Source organism: Cryptomeria japonica, chromosome 7 (assembly GCF_030272615.1).
Source record: "Cryptomeria japonica chromosome 7, Sugi_1.0, whole genome shotgun sequence".
Classification (NCBI taxonomy): Eukaryota; Viridiplantae; Streptophyta; class Pinopsida; order Cupressales; family Cupressaceae; genus Cryptomeria; species Cryptomeria japonica.
The window spans coordinates 417,445,031-417,458,012 of NC_081411.1; the positions used below are offsets into that span (position 1 = coordinate 417,445,031).

At 40.1% G+C, this 12,982-nt stretch overlaps 1 protein-coding gene across 1 annotated transcript in view; it reads right to left on the minus strand.

Moving 5' to 3' along the window:
* Positions 1-11,331, minus strand: part of LOC131033391 (metacaspase-5) — an 85,728-nt gene extending 74,397 nt beyond the window's left edge. The window contains exon 1 of the mRNA XM_057964615.2: positions 10,774-11,331. Within this exon, the coding sequence (XP_057820598.2) occupies positions 10,774-11,149 (376 nt within the window). The 5' untranslated portion in view covers positions 11,150-11,331. The remainder of the gene's footprint in view (positions 1-10,773) is intronic.
* Between the last annotated feature and the right edge of the window lie 1,651 nt (positions 11,332-12,982).

Sequence of the window (12,982 nt, forward strand, 5' to 3'; positions counted from 1 at the left end):
GAGCATCAATGAGAAGGGGACATTACAGATCAGTCGAAGCTCTCACAATGAAGACACTCATGTACTTGCAGCTCAAATTTCAAAGAAGAAAGGAAGAGAAAGGAGAAAAGGAAATTTCAAGAGGAATAGAGACAAGAATTCAGATGCTGCTCCTAATTCAAAGAAGAAGAGAAATCTCTCTCAAATTCAATGTTTTAGATGTGACAAGTATGGTCACTATGCTCAAGATTGTCCTACAAGACCAAAGCAACATGCTTCTATGGCGAATGTTGGTGATGTATCCCCTCAAAAGGAATCTAGAGACAACAAAGAAGGTTTTCTATTCATCTTTGCCCTATCAAGCAATGTTCCAACTAATAGCAGCACATGGTTGATTGATAGTGGCGCTTCTCGACACATTACAGGATATAGAGAGCACCTTTCAGATTTGATAGAAAGAGAAACCAACCTCCAAGTCATAATTGGAGATGATGCATGCTAGGTGAAAGGTTCTGGAGCCACCTCTCTCAACTTAGAATCTGGCATCCCCCTCCATCTAAGTGATGTCTTGTTCGTGCCAGTAATCAAGAGAAACCTTTTATCCATTTCAGCCTTGGAAGACAAAGGTTATCAAGTTGCATTTTCAGAAGGGAGAGTTCTTGCTTGGCCAAAGAACTCTAGCATCAAGACAGCACGTGTGATTGGTAACCGGCATGAGAGTCCGTACAAGCATTCCATCCGTCCAGTTCAAGCACTTCTACATGAGTCTTCCAGTTCCAGAGAGCTATGGCATAGAAGGCTTGCTCATTTGCATTACAGGGCCCTTCCATCATTGGAGAAAATGGTTATAGGCATACCTAAGCTCAGCCATGAGCATGATGGCACTTGTAAAGGTTGTGCCATGGGTAAAAATACTAAGAGTCCATTTCATTGTAGTGAAAGTAGGTCAAAAGAAATATCCATTTCATTGTAGTGAAAGTAGGTCAAAAGAAATATTAGATCTTGTACATTCTGATTTATGCGGTCCAATCTCAATAGCATCCCTAAGTAATTTTCATATTATGTAATTTTCATAGATGATTACTCTATGAAGACTTGGATTTACTTTTTGAGGTCTAAAGAGTCTGAAGAAATCCTACATAGATTTAGAGAGTTTGAGGCCCAAGTATAAAACTTGTCTGGGAAGAGGATTAAAGTCTTGAGGTCTGATAATGGAGATGAATACACTTCTGGAAGCTTTCATAATTTCTGCATTGAGGCAGGAATTAAGAAGGAGTTTTATGTTCCTTACAACCCACACCAAAATGGGGTTGCAGAAAGAAAGAACATGTCCATAGTTGAAGCAGTTAAAGCCATGATTCGTGACCAAGACCTACAAACCTTTCTTAGTGCAAAAGCCTCCAAAATAGTAGTCTATGTTCAAAACAGGAGTCTTCGTCGAATATTGCAGAACATGACTCCAGAAGAAGCCTTTACAGGGGTTAAGCCTGAAGTCAGTCATTTGAGAATCTTTGGTTGTCCAGTGTATGTTCATATACCTAAAGATAAAAGAACCAAGTTGGAACCTTTTGGCAAGAGAGGAATATTTGTGGGCTATAGTGAAACTTCAAAGCCTACAGGATTTACATTCCAGGTCAGAAACAAGTAGAGGTTAGCAGAGATGTTACATTTGAAGAAGATGTTGCATTCAAAAGATCTCAAGGTTTACACATGCAAGTAGATAATGAAGACCAAGAGACTCCTCAGGACATGGGCGTTGATCATACTCCCAAGATTCAGAGGGAGTCTACTGAACCAATAGAGGCTATTGATCCAGTTGAGCCCTTGGAACCTACTAATGGTCTGAGAGACATTGTTATAAGTCGGAAGAGACCTCTATGGACTAGACAGACTATGCAAGAGGTGGAAAAGCATGCAGCTCCTCGAGGCACCTTTAGAGAAAGCAAGAGACCACAGAGGTTTCCAGGCCATGTGGCATTAATGAGTCACATCATTGATTCTAAGCCCTCCACTGTTGAAGAAGCTTCAAGTCAGCATGTATGGAGAGATGCTATGGATGAAGAATATTGATCTATTATCAAGAATGATGTTTGGGACATTGTTCCGAGACCTGAAGGAAAATCAGTTGTATCTTCCAAATGGATTTTCAAGATCAAGCATGCAGTTGATGGAAGTATTGAAAAGTACAAAGCAAGATTTGTGGCTAGAGGATTCTCTCAAAAGGAGGGAATAAATTATGAAGAGACATTTGTTCCAGTTGCTCATTATACATCCATCAGAACTATTATTGCCATTGCAGCAGCAAAGAAATGGAAGCTTCATCAGATGGATGTGAAGACAACATTTCTTAATGGTGTGATTGAAGAGGAAGTATACATTGAGCAACCTGATGGCTTTGTGGTCCATGGGAAGGAGTTTCATGTTTGTAGACTAAAGAAGGCTTTGTATGGCCTTAAGCAAGCTCCTCGTGCTTGGTATGAGAATATTGATCAATATTTGATGGGCTTGGGGTTCTTCAAGAATGATGCAGATTCAAATCTCTACTTCAAAGTAATTGATGGTGAAGCTCTAATTTTGGTTCCTTATGTTGATGACTTATTTATTACTGGTAAAGGTCATCTCATTGACAAATGTAAGGAGGAGTTAGCTTCTGAATTTGAGATGAAGGATTTAGGTCTTATGCACTACTTTCTAGGATTAGAGGTATGGCAAAGACCCAATGAGATTATTCTAAGTCAAGGGAAATACACCATTGATATTCTGAAGAGATTTGGGATGATGGATTATAAGTCCATGTCTACACCTATGGAAACAAATTTGAATAAGTTAAGAGAGTTTGCAGCTGGTTCTAATCTAATAGATCCTACTATGTACCGACAGTTAATTGGATCATTAATGTATCTAGTCAATACTAGACCAGACATTTGTTATGCAGTGAGTGCCCTCAGTCAGTTCATGTGTGAACCAAGGCAAATTCATCTAGTTGCAACTAAGCATATCTTGAGATACTTGTGTGGGACAGTTGGAAATGGTTTGAGATATTCTTCCAGTGTAGATATAAAGATACAAGGCTACTCTGATTCTGATTGGGCCGGAAGTGTAGTTGACAGAAAGAGCACCTCTGCATCTTGCTTCAACTTGGGGTCTGCAATGATTTCTTGGTGCAGCAGGAAGCAATCTTCAATGGCTCTAAGCATAGCGGAGGCAGAATGTATTGCAGCATGTGTAGCAACTCGAGAAGCAGTTTGGCTTCGAAAGCTCCTTGCAAGATTGTTTGGACAATCATTGGAGCCAACTATTATTCATTGCGACAATCAAAGTTGTGTGAAGCTATCTGTCAATCCAGTGTTCCATGACAGAACAAAACATGTTGAAATCCAATACCATTACATCAGAGATATGGTATTAAGGAAATTTTTTCAATTGAGATATATTTGCACTGGTGAACAGATGGCTGACATTCTCACCAAGCCTCTCTCCAGAGTGAAGTTTGTGCATTTTCGAGACAAGCTTGGAGTTGTGGAGAATGAAGCCCTTACTAAGAGGGAGTCTCAGTATCAGTGATCCTTTGTAATTTGCCATTATGCATCTTTCTCTATGATAGAGAAATTTGAGGTGAAAGCCCTTGTTAATGCATCTTCATCTAAGACGAAGAAATTTGAGGTGAAAGCCCTAGTTAATGCATTTTTCTCTGAGACGGAGAAATTTGAGGTGAAAGCCCTTGTCCATCTCTGAGACAAAGATGTTGTTCCTTCCACCCTCTGGGAGTAGCCATGGTGGATGTCATGTTGAGAGACTCAATGACAACATCACGTTGAGTGACTCCGTGATGAGCATTTGTACACATGTTTCTTTCCACATGGGAGTAGCCATGATGGACATCATGTTGAGAGACTCCATGATAATATCGCGTTGAGAGACTCCATGATGAACTATTCTCCCTAATGGGTGTAGCCATTGTGAGTGTCATGTTGAGAGACTCCATGACATGAGTATCTGAGAAAATATCTCCCTAGCTAAAGAGGGAGTTTTGACGTGTTAGCAGCAGGAGACTATATGAAGACCGCCGCCCATAATCACCACCCATTTATCATTGTGGGCCGACTAAATTAAGGGACGCATCCCTTTTCCATTATATGGATGCCTCTCTTCATGTCATCCCTCTTGAGAAGAGAGATGACCCTTGATAAGGGTCACTCTTGCACATATATATAAATACATAAAAAGGATCGAAGACTTCATTCAGATCAACACAACACACAAAGTTTTCCTGATTCCCTTCATACTTCAGCAGTTCGATAATTATATCAAGGAGATCGAATTATTTTTTGGTGCAATTAATTCAGCCTTGTGAGTGGCCTCATAATTGGCTTTGTGTCAGCCATATTGTAATTGAATTGATTCAATATATAAGAGACATTATTGCTGGGTTTTTCTTTTCTCCCTCAAGTAGGAGGGTTTTCTATAATGTCCCCTTCTAGCCAGTGACCATTCCTGGTGGGGAATAGCCTATTCAGGAGGCCCGTAGGCTATTTTTGGCAGAATAAGGGTTTCCAGCTCCCAAATGGTTTTTAAGTAGGAAGCAGTTGGAATTTGGGATCTCTGTTAGTGGAGTCTTTCTGGGTTTTCAAAGAGCTACTCAGTGATATGACATGCATTCAATTCTGAGAGAAATTTTGAACTTACTATTTTTAGTAAGTTGGTGTCAGCTGACCAAATTTTTAGGGTTTTCTGGATTTTCCATGCTCTCTCACAGGGTTCGACGAGCATGTCTTTTGGTGATGATTTCATGACTTACTATTTTTAGTAAGTATCAGTTCAAGTAGTTCTATTTTTAGCAGGGCCATTCAGAGCTCCAGTTCAGCCCAGCTAGTGGGTCAGCACTTTGGTCCTCAATTCATCTGGTTTTGATCAGTATGGGGGTGCAGAATGATTTATTAAATATTAACAAGACATTCCAAGGTTAATATTTAATTATTTTTTGGGCGACTTTGGGAAATAGAAGTTTATTTTATTCAAGTGATTTTATTAATTTTCCCTAAGTCGGTGGCATAAGAGAAGTCGAGCTTATTTCATGAGCATTATTATATGTTTCTTTTTGCAAGTTTTGTCCTGGGCAAAGTTCGAACTTGCCTAAGTGGAGGGGGATGCCATTTTGAAGGGACATATTTTATAAAATTCAAATGTGTTTGGGCGCCCTTGGAGTGTAATGAAGCGACATGTAATTTGGGCGTATTTGGTGTGCATTTGCATTTGGATTTGGTGGGGCAAAAAGTTATAAATAAGAGCCTTGGGCTCTCATTTTGGATCATCTAAAGAATTTGCATTGTTATGCTGCCGAAATGGAGAGCAAATCTGAGCTTCGAAGTTGAGGCTTCCTAGCTTGCACAGTTTCGTACTTGCAATATAGTACCTAACTAGTGAGAAAGGATTTTGGTGTGAGGATTTTCAGTTTTTGGTGAGTTTTTGTGTTGCTGTTTTGGAGTGGCTGAAGCGGATTTATGTTCATAGCTCTCTGCCAAAGTGTCTGTTTTTTCTGGGTAGAGGCTCATCGAAAGCATATTGGAGAGGCAATCATTCCTCTGGAAGGGCGTTTGATTTGGTGTTGATTGGAATTTTTAAGAGCAAATCAAACCTCCCAGCTGGCCGTACCTTTTATGGGGTTGCCTTGGTTCGCGTGCCATCCGTATGTGGTGATTTTAGTGCTGGTTTGAGTTCCTTGTTTGTTCGCCTTGGTCTTAGTTGTTGTTCACCTGTGTTCGTGTGCAATTTGGAGCTGATTTGGAAGAGTTGTGTGCATTTCAGTGTTGCTGGTTCAATTCTGGAGAGGCTGGTATTTATATCAGACTTGTTGTTTTTATGTTTTAGCTTGATATCAGTTATAGTTTATGATTGTATGTTTGTAGTACTTCATTGCAATCATCTTTGTATCATTGGTTAGTAGTACTAACCTCTTAATTGAACTTGAAGTGCTCATTGTAATCCCCATTGCTTAAGTGGAAGAGGCTGGTTGGGCCGCCTTAGTATGTGTAATTTCAGTTTGTACTTTTGTCCTCCCACTGAATAAGTGGTTGAGTGATATTGTCCTCCCACTGAAATATGCGGTAGAGTGATTAGTTTTATGTATTATCCTCCCGCTGAAATACGCGGTAGAGTGATTGTGTTAAGTTTCTTGTTGTTTTCCTTGGCTAGTTTACCACCAGGAAGTTAAGTTTTTATCCTGCATTGCTTTGGATTGATCTTATGTATTATCCTGGTTTACCACCCATGCATTGTAATTTTCAGTTGGTTTTTGGTGCTAACGATCCCCGGAACACCGTATGCTTTCACCCTCCCAAATTGGGCTCTCGGTGGACAAAAGGTGGAAGGGTTCCCTTCAGTTGCTTTGGATTGTTTCTCTAACCTTAACGGGTTATTGTGTTTGATCTGTTGATCTTATTGCAAAAATAAATAAAAAATTAAGGGGAATATTACATTTTCCCAAGGTATATTGTTGTGTCAATTGTTCAGTTATTGTTTGATTTCTGCTTAATCTAATTCTAATCATAAAATATAACACACCTCATATTAGAGGATCCTCAAAAAATCCTATGGTTCAAATCTCGTGTGAAGCATGGTAAAAATATTTTACATATACATATACAACCATGCTTGAATCCATATCCACATGAAAAAATATACAAATAAGGAGTTGGCTCACCCGAAAATAGCCCATTTTGCAACAAACTTTATCACATTGCAATCTTTACTTAAATCAAAAGATGCTTTGAGGCACATTGTTAGCAAAGTGTGGCGTACATCATCATATGCTAAGACCAATGCAAAGATTGACATGGTTGATTGAGTTTTGGATGAGCAAAACTTTTAGCTTTCGATGAAGGAGATCATAGAGATTAGTTCATATTTCTAATATACTTTTTGTTTATATTTCCATTCTATTTGAGTTTTTTTCATACTTATTTACATTAATGTTTAATAATAATTTCAATTTATAGAGCTTTTAATTGTTTGCCTTCGAGTTGTTAATGGGGAGAAACCCACAATGGGCTATATATATGAGGGCAAGAAGGCCATTAGATCAATTTATATTGGGGTTGAGGATAAATATCATCATATATGGGACACCATTGATCGACAATGACACATTTAGCTTTACAATCCCTCACAAGCAACTCCCTATTTCTTAAATCTAGCATTCCAATTTCACTTAGACTTCAAGGTTGATGAGAAGGTTCTAAGTGGGTTACACAATCATAGAGCAAATGGTACTGTTGTCATTTTATGACACCCTCAGTCCATCAGTGAGAACCAAACAGAGATATGTTCTATGGACCAGCGCTGCCCCAGTTGATCAAGTAAAGAAACAAAGGAATCATGAAATGTGAAGTGTTGTCTTGTAGGGAGGCGGAAGTCATAAACTCCGGAAACCCAAGTTTCCCAAGTCTTCCAACCCCAGAAACCCAAGTTTCCCAAGTTTTCCAACCTCCGGAAATCCAAGTTTCCAAGGTCTTCCAAACTCCGGAAACCCAAGTTTCCTAAGTCTTCCAAACCCCGGAAACCCAAGTTTCCCAAATCTTCCAAACTCCAGAATCCTGAAATTCCCAAGAACCTAAGCCTTTTTCTTCCTTGACCCCGGAATCCCGAAATCCCGAAATTCTCAAGTTCCATACCTTTTTCTTCCTTGACCTCAGGATCCCGAAATTCCCAAGTCCCTTTTCCTTCCAAGCTCCGGAAACCCAAGTTTCCCAAGTCTTCCGACTTCCGACGACTTGCAACACTTCCAGATGTCATGATCAACACTCAAAGCTCTTAATGCTCGACCAACTCTTGCGACTTGTACACTTTCTTTCATGGAGCTACAGGGGCGCATTTAATGATTTTGCAGGATTTCCATCAAGTGGAGTTCAGGGCCATGCTTCTTTATGATTGCTTGATGACCTTCATGTCAGGCCTGCATGCTTTGACTTTGGAATGTCAGGCAATCCACCTTCTAGAAGTACTTTTCTTCTTGGGATTGCCTTGTCAAGGTATGGTCGGGTTGGTTGCATGTACACCATGTCAGGTCCATGCATTCCCCTGCATTCCCTGACTGACATTCCTCTGCACACACAGGGGTCAAAGCTTCTCTTCCTTGAACAATGGTCTCTCCTTTGCGATCAGTTTTCTATATAAAAGTTGTTAAACCTCATTGTAAAGGGTTCTCTCCCTGCTGGCTTGAGCTATCCTATGCTCTTTTCTTCTCTTGAAGACTTGAATTTATCTTGCATTTCTGCAACTGTAAGTTTGTCCATTGGCCTTATAATGAATCGAAATCACCATTCGTGCCTTCCTACAACTTATGAATGCTGTGTATGTGCTCTTACCTTCATTGTAAATGTATGTTTGTGGCTTTCTCTCACGTGCATGTTGTGTTAACCTATTCTAGGTGTGACTTGTGCAAAACCTTCTCCCCTTTTGACACTCAGCAATTTCTAACCTCCATATAAGTGTTTGGGGTCATTCATGCAACTGAAGTTTGTGCATCTCCAAGTGTTTCAATTGATTCTTTGTGTCATTTCTGGGTGGGGAGAGAAACATCTCTTATCATGGTGCATGAGCTCCTTTCATTTTAGCATTTCCTTCTTCCCTTTTCCTCTGCAAGTTGTTAGGATAGGTTTAGAAGGAGAATTTGGAGTGTTGAGTTGGTTCAACACCTACACTTGGATTGAGAAGGAAATCGGCCTTCTTCGGAGATTCAACCCCCTTGCGCAAGGTCCCACACTTCAGGGTTGTTTCCATGTTTCACAAGGTTGTTGAGTTGATACCTCAACAAGGGTGCAAACTTTTGTGACAACGGGTAGCTAATCCTTACTTGGAACAAAGATAATATATGAGATTATAGACATGCATAAGGGGCCCTCTTTGCATGAGACACGTGCAAGGCAACTTGAACAACATTGCGACCAGGTACGTCTATTAAGAGCATAACTTAAGTTTTAAAATTAAAGTAATATTAATGTTGGAACTCGAAGTTGAATAATGAGATTGATTTTTTTTCCTCATTTCAAATACATGGTGGGAAAGGTTTGGCACCTTTTCAAATAATTACAATTCAAGTCTTGAGCCAACCTTGCAGTGCTTCTAAGTGCGATGACAATTGTAGTATGTTTGAGCACATACACTTCAATAAATGTAATAGGTTGTCAATGCAAAGATTGAATGATCTTATCTATGTTCATTACAGCCTTTGCCTCCATCACAAATTGTACAAACTTATATCCTATCACTCTAGAGGAGGTTGATCCATGATTGGATTGGATCGTCAAGGTTGATGATCCCTTCTTCAGCAAGAACATTACATGGCTTGGTGAAGCAAATCTAGAGGTAGAGATGGTAGCCAATGTAAATGGTGAGGATAGAGAATGATCAAACTCCTTGGATGTTGCTATCCCTAATACACAGGCAGACATCATGGCCCCACCATCATCAAGGACCTATCTTGGATGCCTATGCAGGACTTGTCGTACAACAATGGATGTTGAAGCGAGTGATGCAGGCCTCTCTATGCCAAATAGTTATACTTTTAGCTTTGATATTTGTTTCTTATGTCTGTGATCAAAATAGCTTCTCTTTGATTAGTTTATTGTGTCTTTAAAGTTTATTTATTGAAAGGTGCATGATAAATGTTTTAAATTCTTATAAATTCTCGAAATTTCATGGTTTTTTCAATTTGATGAGTCTTTGCCATGTCTTGAACTAGTCTAAACATCAAGTTTGAGTCTAGTGCATGCCAAAAAATCAGCTTATCAAGTCTGAGTTGAGTCTGAGTCTTGTACCTATGGGTTGAAATAGATAAGACTACCAATTTTAGGTGTGACTATCACTCTCGACAAGATCTACTGAAGAGATACCCAAGTTATGCCATCTAAACCAAGAAGCGTAGCAAGATACTCCCAGGTTGTGGCATCGAAATTGAGCAATATTGAAATAGGTAAAACTACAGCATACAATTTTGGGTACGATCAGCCCAATGGCCAAGACCCGCTAAAGAGATACCCAAGTTGTGGCATCTAAGCCAATGGGTGTAGCAAGATACCCCTTCATTTATAGCATCTAAAAATATTGGATGTTGAAATAGGTAAACAAGGGGAGAGGACCCAATAGTTGAGCACCCTAGCTTCACGCTTCTCAAAATCATACGTGGAAATTTCAAATCACTCCCATTTTTTTACAGCAGCTTATTTGGCAAGTCCCCTACTTATAACTAAGGTTTCAGGGCTACATCATCAAATATTATACCCCATCAGCATGCTTTTTGCCAAGGTGTCTAAAACAGCCCAAAAAAAAGGGAAGACTAATGGCCATGCAAAAGGGAGACCCATAATTGTGCAGCTGATGTGGCATCACATGATTGGTTGCTTTTAACAACTATGGGTAGTCATCATCAACAATAACAACTTTAAAGTTACAACTATTGGTGTAAAAAAATGAACATTAAATTAACGAGTGTGGGTATTAAATCAACAACTACTATCGCAGCCATTGGAATGCATTCAGGTACTGGGTCCTCTCCTCTAGAGCATCTAATTTTGGGTGTGGCTATCTTGAAAGACAATGCAGGCTTAAAAATACCACCAGTTGTACCATCTAAGCTTTTGGGTGTGACATAACCCAAAGGACAAGACCAGACACCCGTCAGTTGTTGCATCTAACCCAAAAGACTTCTCACAAGAGGGATTTGCCATTCCAAAAAAGATAAGTTAAATCAAGAAAAGGCAATCGGCGATGATAAAGAAATAAGAGAGCAAACCAAACCTGTGATAAGATTCATGTCAGTGGGAACGATGCATTCATCATAGCCAGTATCATCTTCGTCGCCGGTCTCAGCAGGCAGACGAACGCCATGCCCACTATAGTGGAAAAACAGCACATCTCCGGGCTCTGCACCTCCCACCAGGCCCAACAGGGCTTTCCTGATGTTGGCCCCCGTGGGCTTCCTGAAGTTCTCATCCGTATCTATGAGCACTGTTATGTTGTCCTTTTGGAATTTAAAACGATCAGTCAGACACCGGTACATTCTCTCCACATCGTTCACACATCCCTTCAATTCCGCCTTGGTTCCCGGGTAGTTGCATCCGACCAGTACGGCCTTCTTAGCCATTGTAACTAGATTTCCCTTTGAATCTCCCATAGTCCAATCTTTCTGCAGATATATAAGATGATATGGAATTTCTCGAGAGTTAAAGATCAAGCTTCCAATTTATTTCCGTCGTTTTCCAGAGGCAACGGTTTATTATGTTTGGCACTGAAGGACGGTTGATTGCGCCCACAGCGATCCACCATTCTGGATTCCTGAATCCCAATGCGGGTGGCCAGATGGGGAGGACGTACAGTGCATATAATTTGGGGTGACCACAACGGCGGGGCCCTTTTATCATTATTTTTACTACAATTACTCAGGAACAACGTCAAAGGCAGCCTATTGGACAGCAACTTTATAATGAATTTTATGGTTTCCAACATGAAATCCAGTCATTTATTGGCCACTAAATTATTTGTATACGACAGACAGTTATCTAGAGATTGCATCGTGAAGGGTACAAGATTTTAAGGATGTGAATTTTATTTTTTATTTTTTATTTCTTTATTGTAGAGAAAATAAATCATACTATTCATTCCCCATTAAAAGTAATTTTTGCCTATATTTAATGATTTGAGATAAAAAAGAGAGGCGATGACTTAAGTTTCTAAAATAAAATATTAGGTAATTAGTGAAAATAAAAAATAATAGAAAGTTAAACCTACTTTTTGTTTTTAATAAAGGAGTAAAAACTTTATTGAAAATTATAAACAAGAATTACAAAGAGACCTAGAGCCCCGAGGTCCCAAGAAAGAACCACCAAACCAGCCCCAGATCATCTAGCTTCATAACCATCCATGTCCTCAGTAAAAATCTTTTGTAAGTCCTGACAGTAATCCCCGAAGAGATGCTTTCAACCTTCAACTTTCCAATCACTATCATGTTCTGAGGCCCACTTGGCCAAACAATCAGCTGCTCTATTCCATTCACAAGGGATGTGGATGAAAGACACTTGCTCCATTAAAGAACTAATTTGAAGAATCTGTTGTACAATCCCTGCCAACTGCCACTGAATCCCACTCACTTTCTGCTCAGTCAACAAGTTAACAACAATTTGTGAGTCTGATTCACAAATCACCTTCCTTCGTCTCAGCTCCCAAGAACGCTCTAGGGCATAGAGAATCACAAATCCCTCCATAAAATTATTAGACTGCCACCCTTTATGCACCGAAAAGAGGAAAACTACCTCCCCCATGCTATTTCTACCAACACCACCAACTCCAGTAGGGCCTGGGTTACCCCTAGATGAGCCATCAGTGTTAATCTTGATAAACTCATCTTGAGGGGGTATCCACCTTCCCACCCTTTGCACCTTCTTCATGGCCCATCTACCTCTCTTGACACAAGTTGAGGCCGGAGACAACTCCTACAGACCAAGCCTACTCACAATATCTGCCTCATCTCTACCCAAAGGAAAATTCACCTCACATTTCGATTACATTGTCTCTCAGATCATTGCAATGATCCTATTCCAAACTTGTTGAACAAACAATATGACCTCACGAAAGATCCACATGTTCCTCTCGAGCCAGATCTACAACAGAATGAAGATGGGGCCAATATACTAGACAGTCTGTAGGAAGGAGGACAGGATAGGAGGTCTACCCAAACTACTCCAGAACTCCACCAGAGAATCTGCATGGATACAAGGATGCTTCCACACCCCCCACCAATAATGCCAAATAAGTATAGAGAAGGGGCATCTGAAGAACTGGTGTGAGGAATCTTCCTCCCCATTACCACACAAAACACAGATAGAGGGCCCCAAAAATCCCCGCTTGCGGATATTGTCCCAAGTTAGGCATCTATTCAAAGCCAAAGTCCAAGCAAAGCAATTATACTTCGGCCAAGACATATTATTCCACACATGTTTCCACCAGTTCA